The sequence below is a fragment of the Podarcis cretensis genome (assembly GCF_951804945.1).
Source record: "Podarcis cretensis genome assembly, chromosome: 1".
In the NCBI taxonomy this organism is placed as follows: Eukaryota; Metazoa; Chordata; class Lepidosauria; order Squamata; family Lacertidae; genus Podarcis; species Podarcis cretensis.
Genome location: NC_137170.1, coordinates 45,660,519 through 45,684,744, shown reverse-complemented (window position 1 = coordinate 45,684,744; position 24,226 = coordinate 45,660,519). Strand labels below are relative to the sequence as shown.

Here is a 24,226-nt window from a genome sequence, read left to right as displayed (position 1 = left end):
ATTCTTTTTCAAATCTGACTGATCACCAAGTTTGGGATCAGAAATCCACTTCCTTCCTTCCTACTGTAGAATGGTCAATGTTGCTTGAATCATCTCATGCTATTAATTCTGTAGCTTTTTTGATGTAGTTTTGGTTACCCATCCCACTTTTTAAAATGGAAGTGCTGGGCTTTTAACAACTGCATAAGAAGCAGAAATCATTAGGTAAAGCTTTGTCTATTATTCCATATCCAAATCTTGATTGTGGTCATTAGTGAAGAAAAGTTTGGATTTGATATCCCGCTTTATCACTACCCGAAGGAGTCTCAAAGCGGCTAACATTCTCCTTTCCCTTCCTCCCCCACAACAAACACTCTGTGAGGTGAGTGGGGCTGAGAGACTTCAGAGAAGCGTAACTAGCCCAAAGTCACCCAGCAGCTGCATGTGGAGGAGAAGGGAATCGAACCCGGTTCACCAGATTATGAGTCCACCATTCTTAACCACTACACCACACTGGCTCTCAAAGTAGTGAAAGCTGAGTTATCATCTTTGGCTAGCACAAATGGCCAATCTTTTACTGGGAATGCTCCAATAATTGCTGCTCTCAATACAGTTCACATGGATCCCCCAAACCTAGAACTCAAGTAAAGACATGGCCACAAAGTGTCAAACACCTACATTTCATGTTTTTCCTCTTCTGAACCCAAATCTGTATTTACTGTGTTTCTTTCCAGGACAATGGCAAATTTGTATGATGATCCTAATTGGTCACATAAAAATTTAGAAGAGCCACTCGTTGAAGTCCAAAAACAACTGGAAAAAAACAAGTTCCTTGCCAGTTTTTCCCCAGAACGTCTAGTATACTATTCAAAGGCGCTGTGGCAGCGTTATCAAGAAGGGCATCATATCTCTTTTACAGATCTTTGGGGACTTATCATTGAAGCCATGCTACATGATACGGTATTATATACTTTACTCTAAAAACACCAGCTAATGCCTAGTTTTGATTAGGGGCACAATCTAGCAAAAATGAAGCATTTCAAGTTCCATCATACTCAGAGTAGACCCACTGAAATCAATGAACTTAAATTAGTTGTGACAAGCTTAATAGTTTCAACAGCTTTACTCTGATTAAGTCAAATACATCCCAACAGCGTTCAAAATTCTCATTGTTCTAGGCACATTTTGTGACAGGCAATTTCATTAGCATGAGCAATTTCTGAGCTCTGGGCTCAGTACTGCGGCTAAGATTTCAGATTAAAAGATTTGCAGAGTGGAAGGAAAAGAGGACCCTTTTCTGCCTTCCCACTTCCAGCTACTGCCTGAAGACTGGAGAAGAGACCCTCTTAAGAATATTAGTGAGGGGTGGGGGGTGGGCAGGGGAAGGACTAGACCATGTGAAAAATGAACGAATGAGCTGTAGTTCATTCGTTTTCAGCTTTGTAATCTTGTTATAAAAAAGCATGCCTAGACATTCTGTTGTTGTGCCCACAACCAAGGTTTAAGGTGCCATTTAGCTGCTAGCTTTCATATCTCAGTTTCTAACACTGCATCCCAGTAAGATGAAGTGAAGCATCTGGGCAGGATAATTTTTTTTTAGTTACAAAATAGTAGCGTATATCACAGAAATGCTTGATTCCATAAGAATAAATTACCCAAAGACAGCAATCCTAAATTACTAGTAAAATCCATTTTGTTTTTTCTCCACACAGAAAAGTGCTAGGTAATGGATGGTATTCAATTAAATGATCGCAGAAGTGCAAGAATTACTGGTAGTGTAATAGGACTTCCCTCCATCCCTTAATCTGCTCTAGAGATTGTGGGAACACACACACACTACAACAGATTTAGGGAGTGGGCAGACAGAGGAGAGGAGGGAACATTACGTTTTGCAAGGATTGTGATGATCATTGTGCTGATGGAATGAGCTGCTTAGTGCTTCATTGAACACAATCCCAACCATGCTTCTTAACATACCAAAATATAATGTCAGATAGGAGTGTCAGCTTGGCCCTGGGGCTGTGGGTGCCATCCAGCATGCATGGCCCTGGCACCAAAATTTGTGGGTGCCCAGCCCCTTCATGGGGAATTTTGTGGGTGCTTGGGCCCCCAGGGCCCCAGGGAGTTGGCACCTACCAGGTGCTGAGGTGGGAGCACTGTAAATTCTGCCTGAGCGCCATATTGTGGAGGTGTTGATGGAACATCTATATCAATCCTCATTGTACACTGTGATGTTTGGTGTCTGAAGTCAGAAAAGGATATACGTGCACTGCAAATAGTTGGGTGTTTATCATACATTTGATGCATATAGGAATCCCTCAGCTTTCACGTGTTATCCCACACGAAGAAACTCCATATGGTGCAAGGGTCATGGGGCCACACTGCTCCCAATCACAAGTCTAGCCAGTTTACACTTTAAATGTACAGAGGCCAAGGATGGAACTGGACCAGGCACAACTTCAGGAATAAGGATTGTGGGACAGCCATGCTACCCTTTAATTATGTGGAGTCCCTTTGCATGGAATGAAGTGTGAATGGGGGCTTATGAGCCTCCTCTAATCACTCCCATCAAATGATATTGGCGGAAGGGATATCGCTCAGTGATAACAGCATCTCGGGGGGGGGGGCATCTCCAGGTAGAAAACCCTGCCTGAAACCCTGGACAGTCACTGCCACTCAATGTAATCAGTACTGAGCTAAATGGACCAGTTGTCTGGCTCATTATAAGGTAGGGTGGCCATACTGCAAGAAGTAAAAAGCACACAAACACACACTTCCTGGTTCTGTTCTGGCAAAAACACTGACATTTTGTCAATTTTTTGAAATTCCCGTTTGGATCCCGAACGTATGGCAAGCCTGTTATAAGGCAGCTTCCTAGGGAGGCTTCTCAAAGAATCATTTGTTTGTACAGAAAATTTTAGCAATATGCTCTTCACAACTGTGTCCATTGTTTGAGTATCTGTACCTTTCATTAAGAAAAGAGTTTTCAATGCAGGAAGCCTCAAGCTCTTTCAAAAACCTTTCATTAATGTTCATTTTGAATGGGGTTGGGCAGAATTTAATTGCACGTATCCCTTTTTGTTTAGAAAGAACAACTAAATCAAAGTAGGCTAACACACTAACTTAGCACAATAGTTTGGGCTTCGGTTTAGAGTAAGATGCCATCACTAGCGTATAAATTCTAGAACAGTCTCTTACACCCTTTTCAGCTACATTAACTGCTTCTTTCTGCCTTTCACAAACAGGTAGATCAGAATAAACTCACAGATCAGCAGCGGGCGTTGACTAATGGCCAGAACCCTCTACCTGTGTATCTTTGTCTCAATGTAAAGGAAAAACTAAGTAATCGGGGATTTAGAGGTAATTGCAAATATTTTATAAATATATGCTTGCATTTAATTCTCAAACAGTAGAACTGAGAACTAGAAAGGCTGATTCATGTAATTTAGGAATACTAAAAGATACTCTTCTGTGGCTTCCTTTTTAGAATGGTTGGAGTTCACCCCATATGAAGTGGGATTTCAAAAATATGGAGCCTACATTCGTGCTGAACATTTTGGCAGTGAATTCTTTATGGGTCATTTGATGAAGAAAATCCCAGAATCACGGATCTGCTTCTTGGAAGGTAATTAATAGGGCAGTCCTATAGACACCTATTCAGCAGTAAGTCCCATTGAGTTAAGAACATAAGAAGATCTGGCTGAATCAGACCAATGGCCCATCTAGTTCAGATTAATTGGCACAAGATTGTAGCCAATAATAGTAAAATACTTTTATTTTTAGGAGTATTTGAGTCTTTAGCACAGAGCTCTAGCAGATTATAAATAGTTCTGTGTACAGTAAGGTTCTTTTGATAAACAATCTATTTGCCACTGCTATGAGCACATAAAACCTACTCTATTTAGAATTTTCCTATGTTGGCATAAAACACTGAAAGACTAAACATATTTGGGACATATCTATCTTATTATAAAGCACATTTAAATTAAGTGTGTGCTTAATTATCATCTACTGTGACCAATATGTATTAGAAGAGCATGCACAAAACATTTCCTATACCTTGTTGCTGGCAAATAGGCACTTCCACATCCTATATGCAATTAGCAAGAGGGTGGGAATGCATTTGATGATTGCACCAAAGACGCAAAATAAATTATGGTAGTTCCATAATTGCAGCGTTTGGAGTGTTGCTACTAATGAGCTACTTACTTAGATGTTCTTGATAACCAATAATTTCAAATCCCATCATGTGCTCTGTTCTAATTTACCAGTAGGTGGCTCTGTGTGCTTATACTAAGAAACTATAAATTATAATGACGTAGCAATCTTAAAACATGTTATGTGTTCATAACTAGAACAGAGCAAAAACAACTTCCTGGATTTTTTCACCCTATTTTTCACCCATAGGCAGCAAAAATGGGTGCCGTTTTGTCAATTATTCTCTGGAGGGATAAGAAATTATCCAGTTTCTAGGAAGTGTGCCTCACCATTAGCTGTGGCATCAACATTGCTTCTTCTCTCTCTCTGCTCCCAGCATTTATATCCTTTTTTTCCCCCCTCCCCTGCTTACAGTGGCAACTGTGTTGGCAGCCTGGCCAATGTCCCCAGCCTAGCTTTGTTCCTTAGCAGTCTTGGGTGATCTTCTGAGAAGTTTTGGCTCAATACAGAGAGCTCAATAAGTCTCTTATATACATTATCTCAGTATACCCTATCAGTCTTGTAATGTATACCAGTATTAATATATTAGCATAAACAGAAGGCTGAGTAGAGGCTCTTCCTAAAGGTTCATGACTGAGGTGAGATTTGAACCAAGAAATAGACTCACAGCTCACCCACTTTTAGGCACTATGTAACATGGGCATCTCAAACATGAAAACTACACAAATTATTCCCAATTTCTTCCCTATCACAGGAATCTGGAGTAGTGTATTTTCTATAAATTTGATGGATGTCTGGTTTCTGAGTGTTAGTACGGAAGATTTTTGGCAGATGTGGACACGAAATAGAATAACTGAGCTTGGTAAGTTACTGTTCCATTTTGTTTCTGCTCTGTTTATTTATGGGGACAGAACATTTATGTACTTTCCTTCTGTAGTCCTATTTATGTGTTATTTGTGTGTATGTTATAGCTGTGTTTACTTGGGAGTAGTGCTTTTAGCCTTGCCTCTCTCTTTTCAGTAACCATCACAGTTGCCCATAAAGCAGCTCTTAACACACAGGCTTCTGCCTGTACAGGTGTTCAGATCATGCACACAAGCAGGAGCTTGCTTTTTGGGGTGACTTCACAGACAACTGTAGGCAACCTGTGGTTATCAGAAGAGAGAGACTGATGTCAGGACAGGGCAAAAAAGTACAAACATGACTATGCCCTACATGTGCACAACACATCAGTGGGCCTTTTGTATTTCAGTGATGTATTTTACAATTCTTTAAGCAATGCTACAAAACACACCAGTAATTATTAGTGCCATATACAAAATAATCACAAGCAAACTTTGGCCTGGTTTTGGCCCTGGGACTGACTTTGTTGCCCTGCTAGGTGACCTTTACCGGAAAAGAAACAGGATGGTGTGTGCCTGTTTGTTCTGCTGTCCTTCTGGGATTTTTCCAGTATCATTGACCACAGGATCTCTCTGGATTGGCTAGCTAGGCTGGGGCTGAGATGGCACTGTATTGTGATGATTCCAGCCCTATCCGGAGCCTGATTCCAGAAAGTGCCTCTGAGGGACGCCATCTTGTCATGGGTCCATCTTGTTATCCTTGTGCTGTTCATCACCTACATTAACCCAATGTTAATGTTCATCACCTACATTAACCCAATGGGAGCAGCCATCCAGAGTTTTGGAGTACTTACTGTCCCCCATAACTCCATCTCTTTGTTCTAGCAGATTCCAGAGAGGTAATAGGGGTTCTAAACCAGTGTTTGGGCTCTGTTCTGGACTGGATTTGGACAAAGAAACTGAGGCTTAATCCAGATAAAATGGAGATACAAATGGCCACAAGAGAGCTAGCCTGGGATTGGTAATACACAAAGTTTCTGATGGGATAGCACTGTGTCTGAACAATCAGGTGCATTGCATGGAGATGCTACTGGACCACCCATGCTCTTAGAGGAGCAATGGATGTCTGTGGCCAGGAACTTCAGTGCATAGCTTCAGCTGGAGTGCTACTTACACATTTTCTAGAAAAGACAGATCTGGCCAGTTTCACTTCCCTGGGCACATTTTGGTTATCAACTACTGTAATGCAAAGCTCTCTACAGTAGGTTGCTTTTGAAAACTAAGGAAATGGAAGCTGGTGCAGAATGCTGCTGCCAGAGTCTTGCTGTTCAAAGCATATAACCATTGCTATTTGATCTGCAGTGGCTCCTGGTGTGTTTCCGGACCACTGGTTCAGACCACCTTTAAAAGTTCAAGTGCTTCAGGTCCGGAATCCCAGAATTCTGCTTTTGATTTAAGATCTGTTGCGAAACGTTTGTTCTGTGTGCCACCAGCATCTGAGATATGCAGGCCATGGGCTTCCTCAAAAGGCTCATCTGGCTCCCTCCTTTTTAGCTTTTTGTATGCATTCTGCTTATGATTCAGTTTGATTTAGATTAATACTCTGTTCCCTGGGATCACAGCTTTTTGTTGCATCTTGTATCGCTGCTGCTTGTTGTTATGATAGCATTTTAAATATTTTAGTGGTGTTATTCTGTTTTTATTGCGGTGGTTCCAAAACACAAGTTTGCAACAAAGTGTAAACCCTGTATGGTGCCTGTGTTAGCAAAGACATGTTTTTTTAATCAGGTACACTTTAAACAAAATAGTTTTTCTTTTTTTAAATAAAGTATGACAGTGGTAACAGGGACATATTGGTAAAGTATGACTTGATTTTCTAAGTAAAAGGACCTAAGGACTCAAAACCTCATTTAAAAAACAGTTTACCCTATTGGTACCCAACACTGACAATTAGCACAAGGGTGGGGGCACAAGTGAGTATTATACTGACTGGATGAGCTTAGAGTGGAATACTACCAACAAAGGTGTTTCCCAATGTTTGCTTCCTGCAGCAGTGATAACACTTTTGAGCTTAACTCCTGCAAATCAGATAGGGTTTGGGCTGGATCTCATGACTATCGCTGCTAGTCCAAATGGCTAGTAAATGCTGGCCCTACACAGCAGTGCAGGTTATATCAACAGTAGATGACACCTATGAGATATGTTGGTGCAGAACAGAGCTGGTGTAACGGCTATCTACCTACATGATGCAGGCAGGTGAAATGTTGCACATAATCACATTAAGAAACCATATATGAAGCAGACCATATATAAGCAGACCAGCTTTGGAACTGTAATTTGGAGTTTTAGGTAGATTTGATACAAAAACAAACTTGTAGAAAGCCAAGATGGTATGGGGAAATGAAGCACTGTAAATTTCAAGCATCTCATAGGATGGTTACTATTTTCTAACATGGAAAAAAATGTCTTTAATATGTTGTTCCTTCTACAGAGGAATGTCCTTGGTATCCGTCAACAGATAAACTCCCTACCCGTATGCAGTATCCTCTGGACAGCCTTGCCAGTGCGTTTCAAAATGTTATTATGTGGCGACCAGCAGTTTCGGTGGTCCCTAATTTTCTGAGAGGCTGCCCAATGCACAACGAATACCTAGAGAGCGAATTTTCAAAGTGGAAAGGTATAGCAAGAGCTCTTTTTTAAATGAAAGTTCCCTTGGGTTAGCTTGCTTGGCCAATACCTAAAGCCTTCATATGGTAATCGGGGAGTCTTTAAGGACTGAGCATTTCCTCTTCTTCCAGAGGGGAAGGACTTCCTGGGTAGGCAACAGAAACTGTGTGCTCTACCCAGTTACTGAAAGACAGAAGTTCAGAGACCGGAAATGGACAGTCTCTTGAAATGTCGTGAGTGGGGAGAACTATATTTTGAGTGCACTTTCTGTTTCTTTATGTTCCCCGTAGGAGCAGCAATGCCCGTTTCTGACCACAAATTCATTTCTTTCAGACTGTGATCTTGATACCTTTACGAACCAGCTGACAGGAGCTGAAGATTACCTGTATCTGGTAGATAATGCATTTGCCCTTGAAAGCAGCTACCCGCCACTCATGAGGCAGGGAAGAAATGTGGATCTCATAATACACTTAAATTACAGTGAAGGATCACAAATAATGGTAAGCAATCTTGAGCACAGCTTTCCCCCAAAACACAAATAATGGGAGTGTGCATAACTTATTTGCTTTTGACAGTCGGTTACTCATTTCTGTCACTATCATACAAAGAGGAAGTTGATGGTCTGTACTCTGTGCCTTCTCTTCTGTTGAAATCATCTTCTTGCAGCTGTTTCCTCCTCTGCCACCAGCAATACCAGGGCTGTGAGAAGGGGAAACTGACAAATGCTCTTTCACACGTCTTCCCTGTCAGATGGAAGAGAGATAAGATAAATATTCTGCTAGCTTTATTCACATTGCAGCACTGCTTCTGTGAAAGCAGTTGGGTCCACCAAATCAGTTTTTTCTCTTCTAGACAAGTTCTGCTGCTTTTGGTTTGCATGTACACAAGACATGTATTTGGAGGTCAGTTCTGAATACACTAGTAAGGAGGTGACTTTTGTGTGAGAGCTGTTAAAAGCCTATGCACAGGATGTATGTTCTCAGTCCTGTTTGCAAGAACAGTTTCCAGCCAAGTTTCCAGACCTCACTGAGAAAAAATTCTTTCCCATTCTTTCTTTCTTTCAGTTGCAAAGAAAAGGCCTTTTGCTTTGATACTGCTGCTATCACTGGGACAACTGTGGATTGATTTATGTTATAAGATTTTTTATAGCACTTTTTACCAAATGAAAGGTCCCAAAGCAATTAATCCCCTTGAAGACTTACTTTCTCAAGGGCTTGGGGGGGGGGGGTTTCTTCTCTTGCCCTCAGCACTCCTTTCTCCAACTCTTCCTCTTATTTACTCAGAACAGAGATGGAAGTTCTGGGAGTTGAGCAAGGTTGAACAAAATTGATATTAATGGGTGGGGTTCTTTAAAGTTTCCAATCACCCTACAAGCTGTTCACATAGTTAAGTTTGGGCAACTAAGGGCACCCTTCTCCCTAAAAAGAGATGGTTAACAATATAATTAGTTCGTTCTGCAGCATAATTTGCCTTTCACACAGCTGAGATAGAATCTCAAAGCCCTTTAATGGAGAATTTAAGATGATCTTCTGGTCACAGGTGAAGTGCAAACTCTGCAGTGTTCCATGTTGCTGGGATTGGGGAAACCAGAGATTAAAAAAAAGAAGTCTACGAATTAGGCGTGTGCGAATGCACTTCCAGTCTATCAAGTAATGGCTCCACTATTAAAATCATGCTTGAATTTTATCCCCCTTACATAGCCTCTGGAAAAAGCCGCAAAGTATTTATCAGAACAAGGAGTCCCATTCCCTCAAATTATACCAAAGGAAGATGGTGATCTGAAGGAATGCTACTTGGTGGGAGATCAAGAGGGCCCTGAAATTCCAATAGTGCTTCTTTTCCCCTTAGTGTGTGACACATTCAAAGAGTATAAAGCGCCTGGTAAGTCTGTACAAGTCTGATAATTTTTGCTTTTCATTACATTATGATCAATTCTGTTCTTTGACTAAGTTGAAAATCTAAGAGAGTTGTTTCAAAAGGAAAATGAAGAAGCAGGGGTAAGACATGCTTACTACTAAACAGAAGCAGTACACAATTCAGGATACCACCCCCCCCCCTTTCCCCACCAGTCATATTCTTTGCAACATCGGAGGTGACACGGGGTTGTGCATGTCCCAGATTACATGTGGATTCATGTGCTCTTCTAAAAATACTGCCACCCCAAAAAGCTATCGAGTTTTTTTTTCTGCAGTTGTACTTGGGAGATGTCATAGGTCTTCTATGCCAGCATTTGGACCAAAACATTGATTTTTGAGATAGCACAGTCAGCTGGATGAAGTATTGCACTCAGACCTAAAGACCCAGTTTTAATTGAGTCCGGTCTCAGCCACACATTCCGAAAGAAGATTCGGGCACACTGCTTCTGTACTGACGAGAAACTGAAATAAAGGGAAGAATAATTACACTCCAACAGAATGATTTTCCAAAAGAGACGCTTTAAAGTCTGTAATGCATTTTGCTGTACAAATTATTGAAGACAATAATAAGCCTTCCCTATTTCCCTCACCAAGATGATATCTTTATTTCTTTCCGGGTTATTTCCCATGTACATATACCTCATGCATGAGAATTACCGGTATATATCTGAAGAAGTGGACTCCTGCCCACAAAAGTTTATGCTGAATTAAATCTGTTAGTCTTTACGATACCACAAGACTCTCTGTGGTGTTTGCTGCAACAAAAACCAGGCTATCCCTCTGAAATAAAACTACCTACTTATATATTGTTTTTAAACCTTAGGTGTGAAACGAAGCCCTGAGGAGATGGAAGATGGTGAAATTGATCCTACCAGTTCCTTTGGCCCATATAATATATATTCTTTGCGGTATTCAGAAAAGGACTTCCAAAAGCTAGTAAAACTTTGTGAGTACAACATCCAAAATAACATAGATTTGATTTTCAAAACTTTGCGTATAGCTGTGGAACGGAAGAAGCAGAAGAAGAAGAGTTAACAATTTCAAAATCCATGGCGAGCCTTTTAGCGGAAAGAGAGCCTCAAACCTCTGACATTGTTCAGTACTAGGGAGTAATCGGCATTTCATTCCAGAAGGAAAAACAAAGAACTCAATGAAACAAATATTAAAGTCGCTGTTCAACCCCTTCAGGAGGAAATACTGGATATTAGAAATTATTAATGAATACTGTAAGTCATTCTACTTTTGTTCTTCATAGACAGTTCTGTGGCCGTACATTACATTATCATCTTGGAAGCTACTTTTAAGTGCTCTGAACAAATTATTGTAGAAATACACTGTAAAACTTCTTTCTTACAGTGCTATTTATGCTCTACATATCACTCCCTTTCCCAATGCATTTGAGGTGTTTTATGTATTGTTTCATGGTTTCTGTACAAATTATGTAAGAACAAGTGTTTTGCATAAAATTGTTTTGCTGAAATATGAGTAGTGCTAAATGATTTTTATTAAAACAAATAAAACCAGTTTCTGGTACCTATGCAACAGTATCACTCTGGAAAAGTCTCCATGTGCAGGAACAGGCAGTACTCATACTGTTCTATGTAAGAATCTTCATTGGATGAATCTGATTGGTCCTATGATTTGATAGGGAAGGAGGGAAAGCTGTTCAAAACTGTCAAAGAACATGGTGCTGATCATGTTTTGATGCTGGGGTGGTGGTGGTGAATCCTTACACATCAGTGTTTACACAACAGGATGATGGGGCAAAGATTCCTAGCTACTGGAATAAGGGTGATTTCTTCATATAAAGGTAAAGGTAAAGGACCCCTGGATGGTTAAGTCCAGTCAAAGGAGACTATGGGGTTACAGCGCTTGTCTGGCTTTCAGGCCGAGGGAGCCAGCGTTTGTCAGCAGACAGCTTTCCGGGTCATGTGGCCAGCATGACTAAACCGCTTCTGGTGCAACAGGACACCATGATGGAAACCAGAGCACATGGAAACACCATTTACCTTCCCGCCACAGCGATACCTATTTATCTACTTGCACTGGTGTGCTTTTGAACTGCTAGCTTGGTAGGTACTGGGACAGAGCAACTGGAGCTCACTCCATCACGGGGATTTGAACTGCCAACCTTCTGATTAGCAAGCCCAAGAGTCTCAATGGTTTAGACCACAGCACCACCTGCATCCCTATCCCATCCTCATTCTTTATATAGCACCCAGCGCAACAGACAACCCCCACAAAAAAGTCTGTATCTACACACAGAGACAGAGAAAAAAGAAAGATGAATGATTTTTATTTAAGAGAACTAGTCCCGGGTTTAATGCAGAGATTGCATGGCTAAAATTTATAACATAAAGGGTTTCGTTTTGCGCCTTCAGGTAATCATTTTCTGCATGTACAAAAGCTGCAAGCACATTTCATTAACTGAAGATCTTACCAGCTGGTGCACTAGTAGTTTTCAGAATGCACAAGATTTCAAATAAAAGAAAAGTAGATTTAATTCTACATGGGATGCCTTGTGCCCATCTTCAGAAACAGACTGAATCACTATTCAGAGAGCCAGTGTGGTGTAGTGGTTAAGAGTGGTAGTCTCGTAATCTGGGGAACCGGGTTCGCATCTCCGCTCCTCCACATGCAGCTGCTGGGTGACTTTGGGCTAGTGACACTTCTCTGAGACTCCTTAAAGGGAGTGAAAGGCAGGATATCAAATCCAAACTCCTCTTCTTCTTCTACTACTATTATTCAGCATTCATATTGCCAGTCCATACTGGATAGGGATGGGAATTGTACTGTACCAACAACAAACTTTTATGTTTTTTGTTGCAGGAAGATACATCAGCTCTTCCATTGTGGGAAGATGTCTGGGTTCTCGCAAGTAATAGATCTAAGACAGGATGGCAGGGCATAAAAATCTTAGGTAATGCCCCTTCCGACCTTCAGGAGGAGGGGGGGTTGTGGGATCACGACCCCGCCCACACTCTGCGAGGCTGGCGTCAGCCTCGCAGGAGACAGGGATTCACCCAATTAGCATACCCTGTGGCGCCAGCCAATTGGCTGGCGGCAGGGGCGGGCCTTCCTAGGGCCACTTAAGGTCAGGGCAGCCCCTGGCTCACCCCCTTTCTTCCCTGGAGACGACGCAGTTTGCAGTTTGCAGTTTGGGTTTCCCTCAGCTGCTGGACCACAGGGAAGTTTACCTTTTGTTATTCCTTTCTCCTCTAGGAGTGAGGGCTGCTTAATTCGCCTTTATTGCGCTGCTCTCTTCATAATTGGGTACTTTGGCTGAATTTTAATTGATTGGGGTGCCTGGGGGGGGTGACTACATTGCCATTCGTCGTTAATTCTGCTGGTGCGTTGCTGTTTGTGTGTGTGTTTATTGTTCCCGTGGTCAGCAGAGGTGCTTCAGAATTTCCTCATCCTTCCTCCTTTTGCTTCTCCCCCTCTCTCCCCATGGTTTGAATGCTCTTTAATCAGCTGATTTTACACGGTCTCCGTTCTGCCCCCCTTGTTTCTCCCCTCTCCCCAGCTAATTTAAACAGTCTCCATTCTGCCCCTTCGTTTCTCCCCTCTCCCCGGCCAGCCCTCACGTTTCCCGCATATCAGCTGTTCCTGCTTGTGGGAGATCTTATCTGCGTTGCGTTCCTGCCTTGCTTCTTTGTTGCCTTTGTTCTTGAGCTGCAGGGCACCTCGTGGAATATGCTGTAGCTTCACAGAAAAAGCTCCCTTTCTTTTACAGGGAATTTTCAGCATTCGCTGCTGGTGTTGCTTTATTTCTAAACTGCTTGATTTTCAGGAGTTGTTATCTCTATTTTTGTGGGGCTTTTCTCCTTCTGGGGGTTTCCCCCTTTGCGCTCCATTCCAGCTGCTGCAGTTTAACACGGGAGCTGTAATTGAGCTAAAATTACTGTGTGTGTGTGTTTGTGTGCTTTCCTTCCAGCATCTCTTTCACGTCTACAGTTTTACAGGAAGCTCTGTGTGTTTTGGTGCAAGTTCCCTGCCCTCAGGAGCTTGCCTTGCCTGCTGCTGCATGCCCCCTTCAGAAGAATTTATTCAGCTTTGTGGAGCTTTTTCTGGTGATCCGTTGCCTGCCCTCGACTGCTGACTGCCTGTCCTGCAAGGAGCTCAAGGAAGAAAGGCCGGAGGACACAGCGCACCCATCCAATCAGGTTTTTGCTGTTGGGGCTTCATGCTTTAGCTAGGGGTTTGTGCAGGGGAGCGTGGTGCAATTAGGTGGATGGCAGCTGCGGGAGGAGAGCGGGCTGCATTTGGTGCCGGTTGTGTTTCATTTTCCTGCTGGGGTGAGGGGGCAGAATTTCTTGTCAAATAATCATTTCAGCAGCATTCTTGAGGGGGTGAGTTCTACAGGCTGTTTTATTTTCGCGCGGAAGTTTAGACTTGGAAAGCATCGGAAGCAGCTGTGCCGTTGCCGGGCAACCACCGTGCCCCTGCCGCCATTTCATCCACCCACATGGCCTTCCGGGCGGTTGCCATTTTACTATAGGCACTCCACGTGGGAAGTAATTTTAAAAACCCTACCTTTTAAGCCTAACCGGCGGAAAAACCAGGGAAATAATTAATGTTCATGAGGGGTACGTGGGGAATGCCGGCAGGTTTTGCTCTTGCGGTTGTGGAATTTTTTCAGTGTTAAAGGGCTAGCGTTAAGTGTTTCCGCACATGTTCCTTGCTGCTAGGCAGTGGGAACGCATTACGGCCGCCATTTTGATTGCCCACGTGGCCTAGCGGCGGCGGCCATTTTAGGAGAGGCAAAACCACGTGGGATCTACTTTTTGAGTGCCCCTCACTTTCTATTTGGTTTTAAATTCAAAAGCAATATAAACAATATAAACAAAGGAAATAAACACAAGCTATATAAACAAAGGATGATAGCGCAACTATTAATAGAGCCTAGCTTAAATATGAGCATGCAAGGGGCTGCAGGGAGCCCCTCCTCTTGGTGCATAAGCTTGCATAGAGCTGGCTACAGCGTCTCTGGCTAGGCTAATCTTAGAATTAATATCCTCTAATTAATTTGACTGCTTTTGTTTATACTTACACTCTCGAGAATTTCATTCTGGGAATTTAGGAAACACATTTAAATCAAATTGAAGCATTAGTGCATAATATATTGGAATTCAAATTATTTCATTCAGCTTGCGGTGCTCTGTGGAGCTGTGTCATTTACTCTCTGCCTAGGCTTTAATTTTATAATTTGGTATAGTCAATTCATAGTTATAAGGAAAAGAGATCCAGGTTTTACATCATTTGATTTATTAAAGGGTTTCTTCGCCTGCAATCTCTTGCGAGCTTTGCATACAGGTTATAGGGAATCTAAAGCAAATAGCTCATGCCTCTTTTACGTTCATCTCTTTCTGGTATTTCATCAGTTAGTTTATAAGTATATATTTAATCTGGCAATTTTAAATCATTTGGTTGATTTTGATAATAGTGCTTAAGGGCTTTTGGGAGCTTTGCTTTGCTTATAGGTTTGTTGCATAAGTCAACTTATCATCTTTCACTGCTGTATTGCTGGGTTACAATGTATAATTCTACCTCTAGCTTGCTGCATAGCTGCTGACATTATCAAAGGTGCTCTTCTGTTTATTATAGACTCAGTATTCCTCTAAATACATTGCTTGAGGTGTGGGCTGGTATTTTGGTTTGCTATCCAGTGCAGATAATAATGAGCTACGGTGATATTGTTTGCAGCTAAATACAATTTGTTGGAGATTAGTTAGGCATCTTTGATTCCTTTAAACTCACCAGTGCAGACAATACTGAACTACTGTGATATTGCTCGCACCTCACCCATATAATCCAAGCTAGTTGGCGTTGATTTTACTGAACCAGGCTAATTAAGGGTATCAAACTATGTCTGCTCAAAATGCCGCTATATCTGGGGCGGCACAAGGGAACCAGGAGGGGTCCCAGGCTTTGTAATGCCTACTGTATCGGGGGGGGGGGCATAAGGGAACCAAGAGGGGCCTCAGGCCTTCGTAGTGCCTAGTAACCCACATACTTTGGCACAGTTTTTCAATGCTCTTAGACATTTTATAGGCAATATAGGCCCGCAGGCCAGGTGGCAGCGGCACCTCTTGCGCTCACCCAAGAATGCATCCCGGATACGCCACCTACGTTGTGGACCGCCCTGGTACCTCCGCGGCCACCGCAGCAGTGCTGAGAGCAGCCAATGATTCAACAGTGAGTCCTGTGTCCAAGATGGGTTAGGGTAGCCTCCTGTGCCCTGCAACCCACAGGCCTAGTCAGTGTTTCCTCTGCTTTGGAAACCTTTTACCAACAATTCAGGCCCATGGTCACTACGGCCTCTTCCGAAATAGTGAGGAGCTCCTTTGCACTTTGGCCTCCTTATTTAGGGTTCCACATTCGGGTAGCAATCCATTTATGCATCCTCACACATAATTACAGTCTACGTGTCCCTGGGTTTCCAATGACAGATCCTCGGGAGGTAGGGCTCATGCTTACAATTATAACCTTTCTGCCTCTCAGTATACCCCAGACTTTCCCAGTATTCCACAGGGAATGCTGTGGAAGGGAGAAAGAAGTCTAAGTAAGAAGAAGCATTCGGCCAAGAAGAGCAAAAGAAGTAAGCCTTCTGATGCCGAGGACGATTCAGAAAAGCTTCCTGCTGCCCACCACCTGCTATGTTCCGAGCGACCAGAATTACTGGATGGAGCATATGGGTCCCTATGTGGGAAAAGGAAAGTCAGAAAATTTGAAGCCAAGCGAGTCCCTCACCATGAGGTTTGCTGGGAGTACAACACGGGTGTGTGCCAAGGGCCAAATTGTAAGTATGTGCATGAATGTGAGAAGTGCCTAGGTAACCACCCAGCGTCTTCGTGTTTTAAAGGTAAACAGCCTTTTCCGGGCAGCAGGGGGCATTTCCATCAGGGGTCTTGAAAAGCTCACAGACCCGCCAAAAAGAACAGCCAGAAACTGGTATTAATTTGGCCCTTGACTGGCATGTTCTCTTCTGTTGAGCCCTCACCCTTAGAACCCTTCTCGACAGATACCCTAAAAATAGAGGCAGCAAAGAGTTTCTCTTATGGCCTCAGGATCCTCATTTCATTACCCCCTAACTCGGGGAACCCCCCCCCCCAAACCAAAGAATCAGTTCGGGAAGTGTCCCGTCTAAACAATTATCGCACTCCTAGAGTGGCAAACCTGTCCCGGACCTTTGACCTTTAGTGCTTAGAAATAAACATCTACTTCTCTAACAAATTTACCCCTGGGGTTAACAAGGGCATCACGGATGCACAGGTGCAGCGAATTGCCACAGCCATTCCGGGAGCACCTTTGGAGCCTTGGGAACATGATGTCCTGAAGGGAGTATTAGCTTCAGGAGCCAAGCCCACGCTTAGATCTTTTAAAAGGGCTTGGGTGGACTTTATGGAGTTTCAAGGCAAACTTATAAAATAATAATTATAAAATATGATAATGATAATAATAATAATGACAATAATAATAATAATAATAGTAAAAAACAACAACAACAACAACAACAAAAAAAAAAAAAAAAAAACCTACGCTTGACACACCTCAAGGTAAATTAAAAAATCCTAAGCTTCACACGCCTCCTACCAAGGCTGAAGCTCTGCAATACTTGGTACATTGGAGAGTGCTGGGTCGTGCAGCAAAGACTCTTAAACATCCAGTAGGCGGCAATCTCTTTTTTATGTAAGGTTGTTTAATCCAGAGACCCTGGTGTGGCCTTCTTAGTGTGAAGGGCACTGTGGGGCTGGCGCAGGCCGCAGCCTCCTAAAAGTGATGGTAGAAGGCCCTTAACTTATGACATTCTATGCTAATTCATAAATAAATAAATAAATGTAAAATAATAATAATAATAATAATAATAACAAACCATAAAAAAAAAAAAACAACAAGAAGGAAGAAAATTAAGAAGTATCTGTTGGTCCGAGGACAAGGCCCAGTTATTTACAGCTGCATACTCCATTGCCTTTGGCGCTATGCGCAGTGGCGAAGTGGTTTGTAAGGGCCAACCAGATTCCATTGCCCGAGGTAGTTTGAGAGACCTGACCTTGTTCAGATCCAATTTAGTCCTGCATGTCCAATGTTCCAAAACCGATCAGCAGTAAAGGACACTAAACAATTCATGTACATGGGACCAACCGTTCCTCGAACATTGGGATGGCTCCGGCCTTGCACGTTATGCGAAGGGCGATTGCTGCCTGAGGTTTACCCTCAGCTAAATTCACGGTTAACTCCTTTCGGATTGGGGCCGCCACCACAGCAGTGCATTTGGGACTCTCATCTGAAAGGATGAAGGACTTGGGGGCAGTGGAAGTCTGATGCATTAAGGGAAGTCTGATGCATATAAAGGATATATTCATAAGACCTTGTGATTGTTCACAGTATACCTGACCTGGCTTTGTTACCTTCTTTTGCTTTCAGGTGACGTTGTGATGCATATTTGGAGTATAGGCCCTGCACCGTCCACTGGGATATAAACCATGCCGCTAATGGGGACCTAGGGTGCAGGAGCTACGAGGGCGCGCATCTGGATAATCGGGCACAGCATGGTGCATTGGGCCAGGGTCCGCGCCATCAATTCCGGTCTCGGGCCGCACCTTAGCTACATAAATATATCTTGGATCTCTCGAAGGAAATTGCGCTGGGCCAAAAAATGTTGCCCGCTATTAGGGCCAGAGAGGCGGCGGAGGGGCCCCCAGATGCTTTAGATATCCAATTAGGCGAAAAGTGTTAGCTTACAGAAAGGCAGTCGACTTGATGTGGCATATCTTTAGTGACTTGGAGGAACTTAAGGCCTCTTACCCAAACGTCTCTACTAGTTTATTTGGGGCCTCGTGGATGGAGAGGCGGGTTTGGAGAGATTGCAGGTGCCCGATAGCCATAAACAGGGCTAGGAAAGCCTGGCATTGGGCGGTGGTGCGTAGAGTGGCAGCCCTGGGTGGGAGTGGCATTGAGGGCCCACCCAGTGCCATGGTCATCCAGCTGAGCGAGAACGACTTGGCGTATAGGAAAGGGGTGGACTTGATATGGAACATTATCAATGACTTGGAATTGTTGAGGGCATCCCATGAAAACATTACAATAATCTGGTCATCTTTGCTGGAAAGGCGATGTTGGAAAGGGATGCAGAAAAACCCGTGGCTGTGAACAAAGCTAGGAGGATTGTGGAGCGCACGGTGGCTCGTAGAGTGGCCGCATGGGGCGGTCGGGTCATTCAGCACCCATGCATACGGTTTGACAAGGAAATGCTTTATCACTGGGATGGCGTGCATACGGTTTGACAAGGAAATGCTTTATCACTGGGATGGCGTGCATCTATCTGATGCTGGCAATGCTATTTGGTTGGCAGATAATTTTCAAGGCGTTAGGGATTGGTTACAGGTCTGAGGGTATTGGCGGCGAGCCGGCTTGCGGCTCGGTGGCGGTAGGCATTGGCCGGGGTATTATCATGCAGATGAGGTTGGGGGGGAGGAACGCCATCACCTCCCCCAATGCTTGAAGGGTAGTTCGTTAAAGGACTCCGAGGGGCGACGCCTCGTCCGAAACCTACGGAGGCTAGGGCCTAAAGCGCGCCCCCGAGCGGTAACCCCTTGGGGAGCGCCCAGGGATATGCATCTCGGGTGGCTCCCCCTGTTGGTGTTTAACCCTTCCCGGTCAGACCGGATAGTCGGTTAGGGCCAATGCCTAAAGCCAATACCCTTCTTTCCTGTAATCAATAAAGTTGTGGCCATTTTTCGCCCATTAACCTAAAACTCTGTGTCCGTTGTCTTCATTTATTCCACCTGTGGGGGGGAGGGAATAGCCACACAATGCCCCTTCCGACCTTCAGGAGGAGGGGGGGTTGTGGGATCACGACCCCGCCCACACTCTGCGAGGCTGGCGTCAGCCTCGCAGGAGACAGGGATTCACCCAATTAGCATACCCTGTGGCGCCAGCCAATTGGCTGGCGGCAGGGGCGGGCCTTCCTAGGGCCACTTAAGGTCAGGGCAGCCCCTGGCTCACCCCCTTTCTTCCCTGGAGACGACGCAGTTTCCCACCCACCCGCCCTTTAGGTTTTGCCACTGACCTTGCTATGGGCTTCGGCTGGTCGCCGCAAGGGGCCTGGTAGGAGTTTTTCCATTTGGCTAATTGGCTGGTTTTGTGAGCCACTTGGTTTTTTCGCCTACCTCGTAGCAAATCGTCACAACTCCCTCGGTTTTGGCGGTAGGCATTGGCCGGGGTATTATCATGCAGATGAGGTTGGGGGGGAGGAACGCCATCACCTCCCCCAATGCTTGAAGGGTAGTTCGTTAAAGGACTCCGAGGGGCGACGCCTCGTCCGAAACCTACGGAGGCTAGGGCCTAAAGCGCGCCCCCGAGCGGTAACCCCTTGGGGAGCGCCCAGGGATATGCATCTCGGGTGGCTCCCCCTGTTGGTGTTTAACCCTTCCCGGTCAGACCGGATAGTCGGTTAGGGCCAATGCCTAAAGCCAATACCCTTCTTTCCTGTAATCAATAAAGTTGTGGCCATTTTTCGCCCATTAACCTAAAACTCTGTGTCCGTTGTCTTCATTTATTCCACCTGTGGGGGGGAGGGAATAGCCACACAACAAGGATCTCTTTTACACTATCAAATTATTAAGCATTAATATTAACATTTTTAGATTCAGTACCAGAGCAAGATGCCTAACATTTCACCTGCCAAATCAATAATTTTGGGGATATGCTGCAGTGTTACATTTATGAGATGTAAGGAACTGGTATTCAAAATGAATACAGATTCTGAGATGCCACCATAATTGCAAGCTGTTGTGGGAAACTTTTATATTCAGTCCTAATGCATCTAGCTACAAGCCTTGCAAGAACCCTACAATGCAGGGAAGGGGAACTTAGTGGCCTTCCAGCTGTTATTGGACTACAACGGTCAGCCAGCATAATCAATGGTCAGGGATAATGGAAATTACAGTCCAGCATCTCAACAACTACAGTTGCCCCTGCTGTAAGGTCAATTATTATTGTTATCCCACATTGAAGGTGTGTAGCTTGGGTATTTCATTAGAGACCCATGCTCTCTGAGGCTAGGAGTGCCTTTTACCAGCTTTGTCTGGTTTACCAGCTACAGATGTTCTTTTCCAGTGTAGGCCATGCACTGGAAACCTTGAGGCTGGATTACTGCAAGGTGCTCAGTGTGGGGCTGCAGAAGGCACCTGACACGTGACACCATTATTAAAAGATCCTTTAGCACCATCAGCTGTGTCTTGTGGAACCCTTTGCCAACAGGGATTCAGCAGGGGCCCTCTATTTCAACTTTGCTGAAAACTTTTCTATTCTGTCAGGCTTACGCAGGCAATTAACAACACATCTTTCCATAATAATCAGATCTGATTTTAAATTTTTCATATGGTTTTCTTTATAACTGTTTTAAATCACCCTGATGGGTTTTTTTTATGAATAGTGGTATATAAAAATATTTTAATAACATGAATAAATAAGGGGGGAGGTTTGAGATTGAGATTGACTTGAAAAGGCCACCTAGTTAATTCAGGGTAGAGGGAAGATTTAAACTAGGAACATCCTTGTGTGTAGCTCAGTCTCTTAGTCACCAATTCCTATCACTGAATGGTTGCGGTTGATGAATGTACTATGACAAGTTGAGGACTTAACAGGAATTGCAGGGAAGGGCATGATTTAAGTTGCCCATTGTGCAATAGTATGAGATTCTGCTAAGTTCTAGGGTCTAGATAGGACCCAACACCAAACCTGAGAATTTCAGCATTGCAATCCAATTACTGTAAAGCACTGACTGCAGAGATTTGGGGTAAACTGAGCAGGAAGCTTTGGTGTGCATCCCCAAACTTACCGTAAGTTCACCAAGTCTTCCAGGATAATTCAAGAAGCTACTAGGGTCTTTGGAACCCTTGGAGGAGTTATTAATTAAGCAACTAGGAATTGCTTTTCTTCCAATGCCAATTAATTTCTCTCACCCAGAATTCTTTTTTACTTCAATGTGGCCAATGCCTATTTTGAACTAAGAGAAGGGGTGAAAGCCTTATGGTATACATTTGCTAACCTAATACCCTTTTCCAGGGCACGATAAATGGTCACTCACTTGATCAGGCTGATTATGTTCCAGCCCATGCTGTTTTTCCCTCTCCCTCCACTCCCCATCTCCCTGAACCCTCAACACTCCAGAAAACTCAGTCCTCAGGAGGTTGTTTTGTTTTAAATTAAAAACAAATATTTTTCTGGATACCTGGGACATCTCCAGACTGGTGGGGTTCCCCTGCCCAGGTGTATTCTGCAACATGTTACTGATGCAATAATAAGCCATTAGCAGATTTATAGTTGACCATCCACACATCATTCTGCTTTACTAAGTTATGTGATGCTTCCCAAATGACGACACACTATTGCTACCCAGAAGGTCACTCTTCCTCTATGGCGCAACAAAGTCTGGGAAAACAAAACCGGCAGCATTTGTGGTATGAAAAATTACAGAACATCAGCAGAAAGCTGTGGTGCATGCTCCAGAATGAAGCAGTAGGTCTGTGCCAAAATCTTTGCAGGTGCAAACAGTACTGAGAGTGGGATCAAGGATAACCACTCTGTTCTACCATCTTGGTTGGTGACAGATAGAGAAATAATGAATGCACAAGAAAATAGGAGCACAAGAAAAAGGCTTCTGGATTGGGACTAGTAAACCTGTCCAAAAAAACGGGCAAAAACAGAGGAGGCAGCAATGGCTCCTTATCAAAAGTAGCCCTATGTGTTTACTTCTCTCTCTTGGTAGCTCAGTCGAGATAATTATTTATTGTTCATTCCTGTATTCCTCTCTTCCCTCCACAGGGCCCCAGGATGGCTAACCACTGCAAAATACAAACACAATAAAAACAATAGTTACGCTATCAGTAAAATATATTATGAATAATTAAAACGTAACACAATGAAAAATCAAACTGCTAGGCTCCTGTCCAATTTGTCCTATCCTGGTAAAACAAATTACATTTTTAATTATGTCCATCTGGGAGAACCACCAATTTCGACCACAGAGTATGTTCCACAGATGTAGCCACAAAGAAGGCCCTGCTCCTTAATGGGACTGTAAACACTCTTCTCACCCCCTGATTTTCATAGCCTAGAGGGAGCACACAGGCAGGGCCAGATTTAAGTCTGATGAAGCTGTAAGCTACTGAAGTTAATGGGGCCCTTTATATGTCCAGCTGTCCTTTGTCAACAACAAATTGTCACTTTTTTGTGTTGAATATATGCTATATACTAATTTATGAACCTAATAGGTATCTAAAGCCATGCAACCAGTTCGTGCAGAATGTAGGCACCCTATATATAGAAATGAGCAGACCAATGATATTTTAGGGAGCAGGCTAGCAGGCAGGGCCCATTACATACATCACAGGAGCCTACACAACACAAAACACTGTTGCTGTGTGTAGGTTTTGTTTTATTTGTTTTTTATCTTATATTTTGGAAATGTACATCGGTTTTTCCCCTTTGATTTATTGGGGGGGCCCCCAAGAGAGTGGGGCCCTAAGCTATAGCTTGTTTAGCTTATACGTAAATCTGGCACTGCACACAGGCATCCAGGTGGGCAAAGACAGCTGCTCATGCAAACTGCAGCTGCTGCCACCTCTCACTCACCTGTGCACTTCCCCTTTGGGTGGCATAATGGTGGGAGCTGAGCGTAGGGAGTCCAATTGCCCCCTCCACCTTGAGAAGCAGACAGCGAGGAAGTAAAGCCTTCCAGCACAGGAAAGTACTGTACGGAGAAGACAGGCAAGCAGTAGTAGTTGCCCCTTGTCGCCATCACTGAGAATTGCCAGAGACCAAGGTTGAAATCCCTAGTCAATCATGAAGCTCACTGGTTGACCTTGGGGGCCAGTCACTGCCTCTCAGCTTAACCTACCTCACAGGGTTGTTGTGGAGATTAAATGAGGAGGGGGGAGAGCCATGCACGGCACCTTGATCCCCTCCCCCATTGCTATGCCATCCAGAGAGCGAGTGCCGGAGGAGCCTGCTCCCTGTAGCAGCAACAACAATTATTATTATTAATTATTTATACCCTGCCCATCTGGCAGGGTTTCCCCAGCCACTCTGGGCGGCTTCCAACAGAATATTAAAATACAACAATCTATTAAACATTAAAAGCTTCCCTAAAGAGGGCTGCCTTCAGATGTCTTCTAAAAGTCTGGTAGTTCTTTATCTCTTTGACATCTGATGGTAGGGCATTCCACAGGGCAGGCGCCACTACAGAGAAGGCCCTCTGCCTGGTTCCCTGTAACTTGGCTTCTTGCAGTGAGGGAACCGCCAGAAGGCCCTCGGCACTGGACCTCAGTGTCCAGGCTGAACAACGGGGGTGGAGACGCTCCTTCAGGTATACTGGACCGAGGCCATTTAGGGCTTTAAAGGTCAGCACCACCACTTTGAATTGTGCTCGGAACGGACTGGGAGCCCCTTGGCTTGCTCGCCTCTCCTTTCCAGTCAGCACAAGGGGGAACTGGGCTCATGGAGGAGAGCAAGATCCCTATAGTAACCTCACCATAACGTGGAGCCAGGCCCCGCCCCTCGAAAGCAGCTCTGTTGGGTGACCGAGAGAAAACTGAGTCTGAGGTGCTTGCAGCCTCCGCCCCGCCGACCAAGGGAGGCCGGCGCAGAGCGAGGGCG

At 44.0% G+C, this 24,226-nt stretch overlaps 1 protein-coding gene and 1 long non-coding RNA gene across 3 annotated transcripts in view; one reads left to right on the top strand and one right to left on the bottom strand.

Moving 5' to 3' along the window:
* LOC307209430 (cytosolic phospholipase A2 epsilon-like) overlaps window positions 1-11,109 on the top strand; it is a 50,802-nt gene extending 39,693 nt beyond the window's left edge. For both annotated transcript variants that reach the window (XM_079964481.1, XM_079964482.1), the window contains 8 exons: window positions 714-939; window positions 3,225-3,339; window positions 3,467-3,604; window positions 4,892-4,999; window positions 7,471-7,656; window positions 7,980-8,146; window positions 9,347-9,527; window positions 10,386-11,109. In XM_079964481.1, the coding sequence (XP_079820607.1) occupies window positions 714-939; window positions 3,225-3,339; window positions 3,467-3,604; window positions 4,892-4,999; window positions 7,471-7,656; window positions 7,980-8,146; window positions 9,347-9,527; window positions 10,386-10,597 (1,333 nt within the window). In that variant the 3' untranslated portion in view covers window positions 10,598-11,109. The remainder of the gene's footprint in view (window positions 1-713; window positions 940-3,224; window positions 3,340-3,466; window positions 3,605-4,891; window positions 5,000-7,470; window positions 7,657-7,979; window positions 8,147-9,346; window positions 9,528-10,385) is intronic.
* Window positions 11,110-22,213: 11,104 nt separating this feature from the next.
* Window positions 22,214-24,192, bottom strand: LOC307209966. The gene is made up of 2 exons (XR_013835801.1): window positions 24,102-24,192; window positions 22,214-22,413 (listed from the first exon to the last, which is right to left on the bottom strand). It is a non-coding gene; the product is annotated as an uncharacterized lncRNA (long non-coding RNA).
* Between the last annotated feature and the right edge of the window lie 34 nt (window positions 24,193-24,226).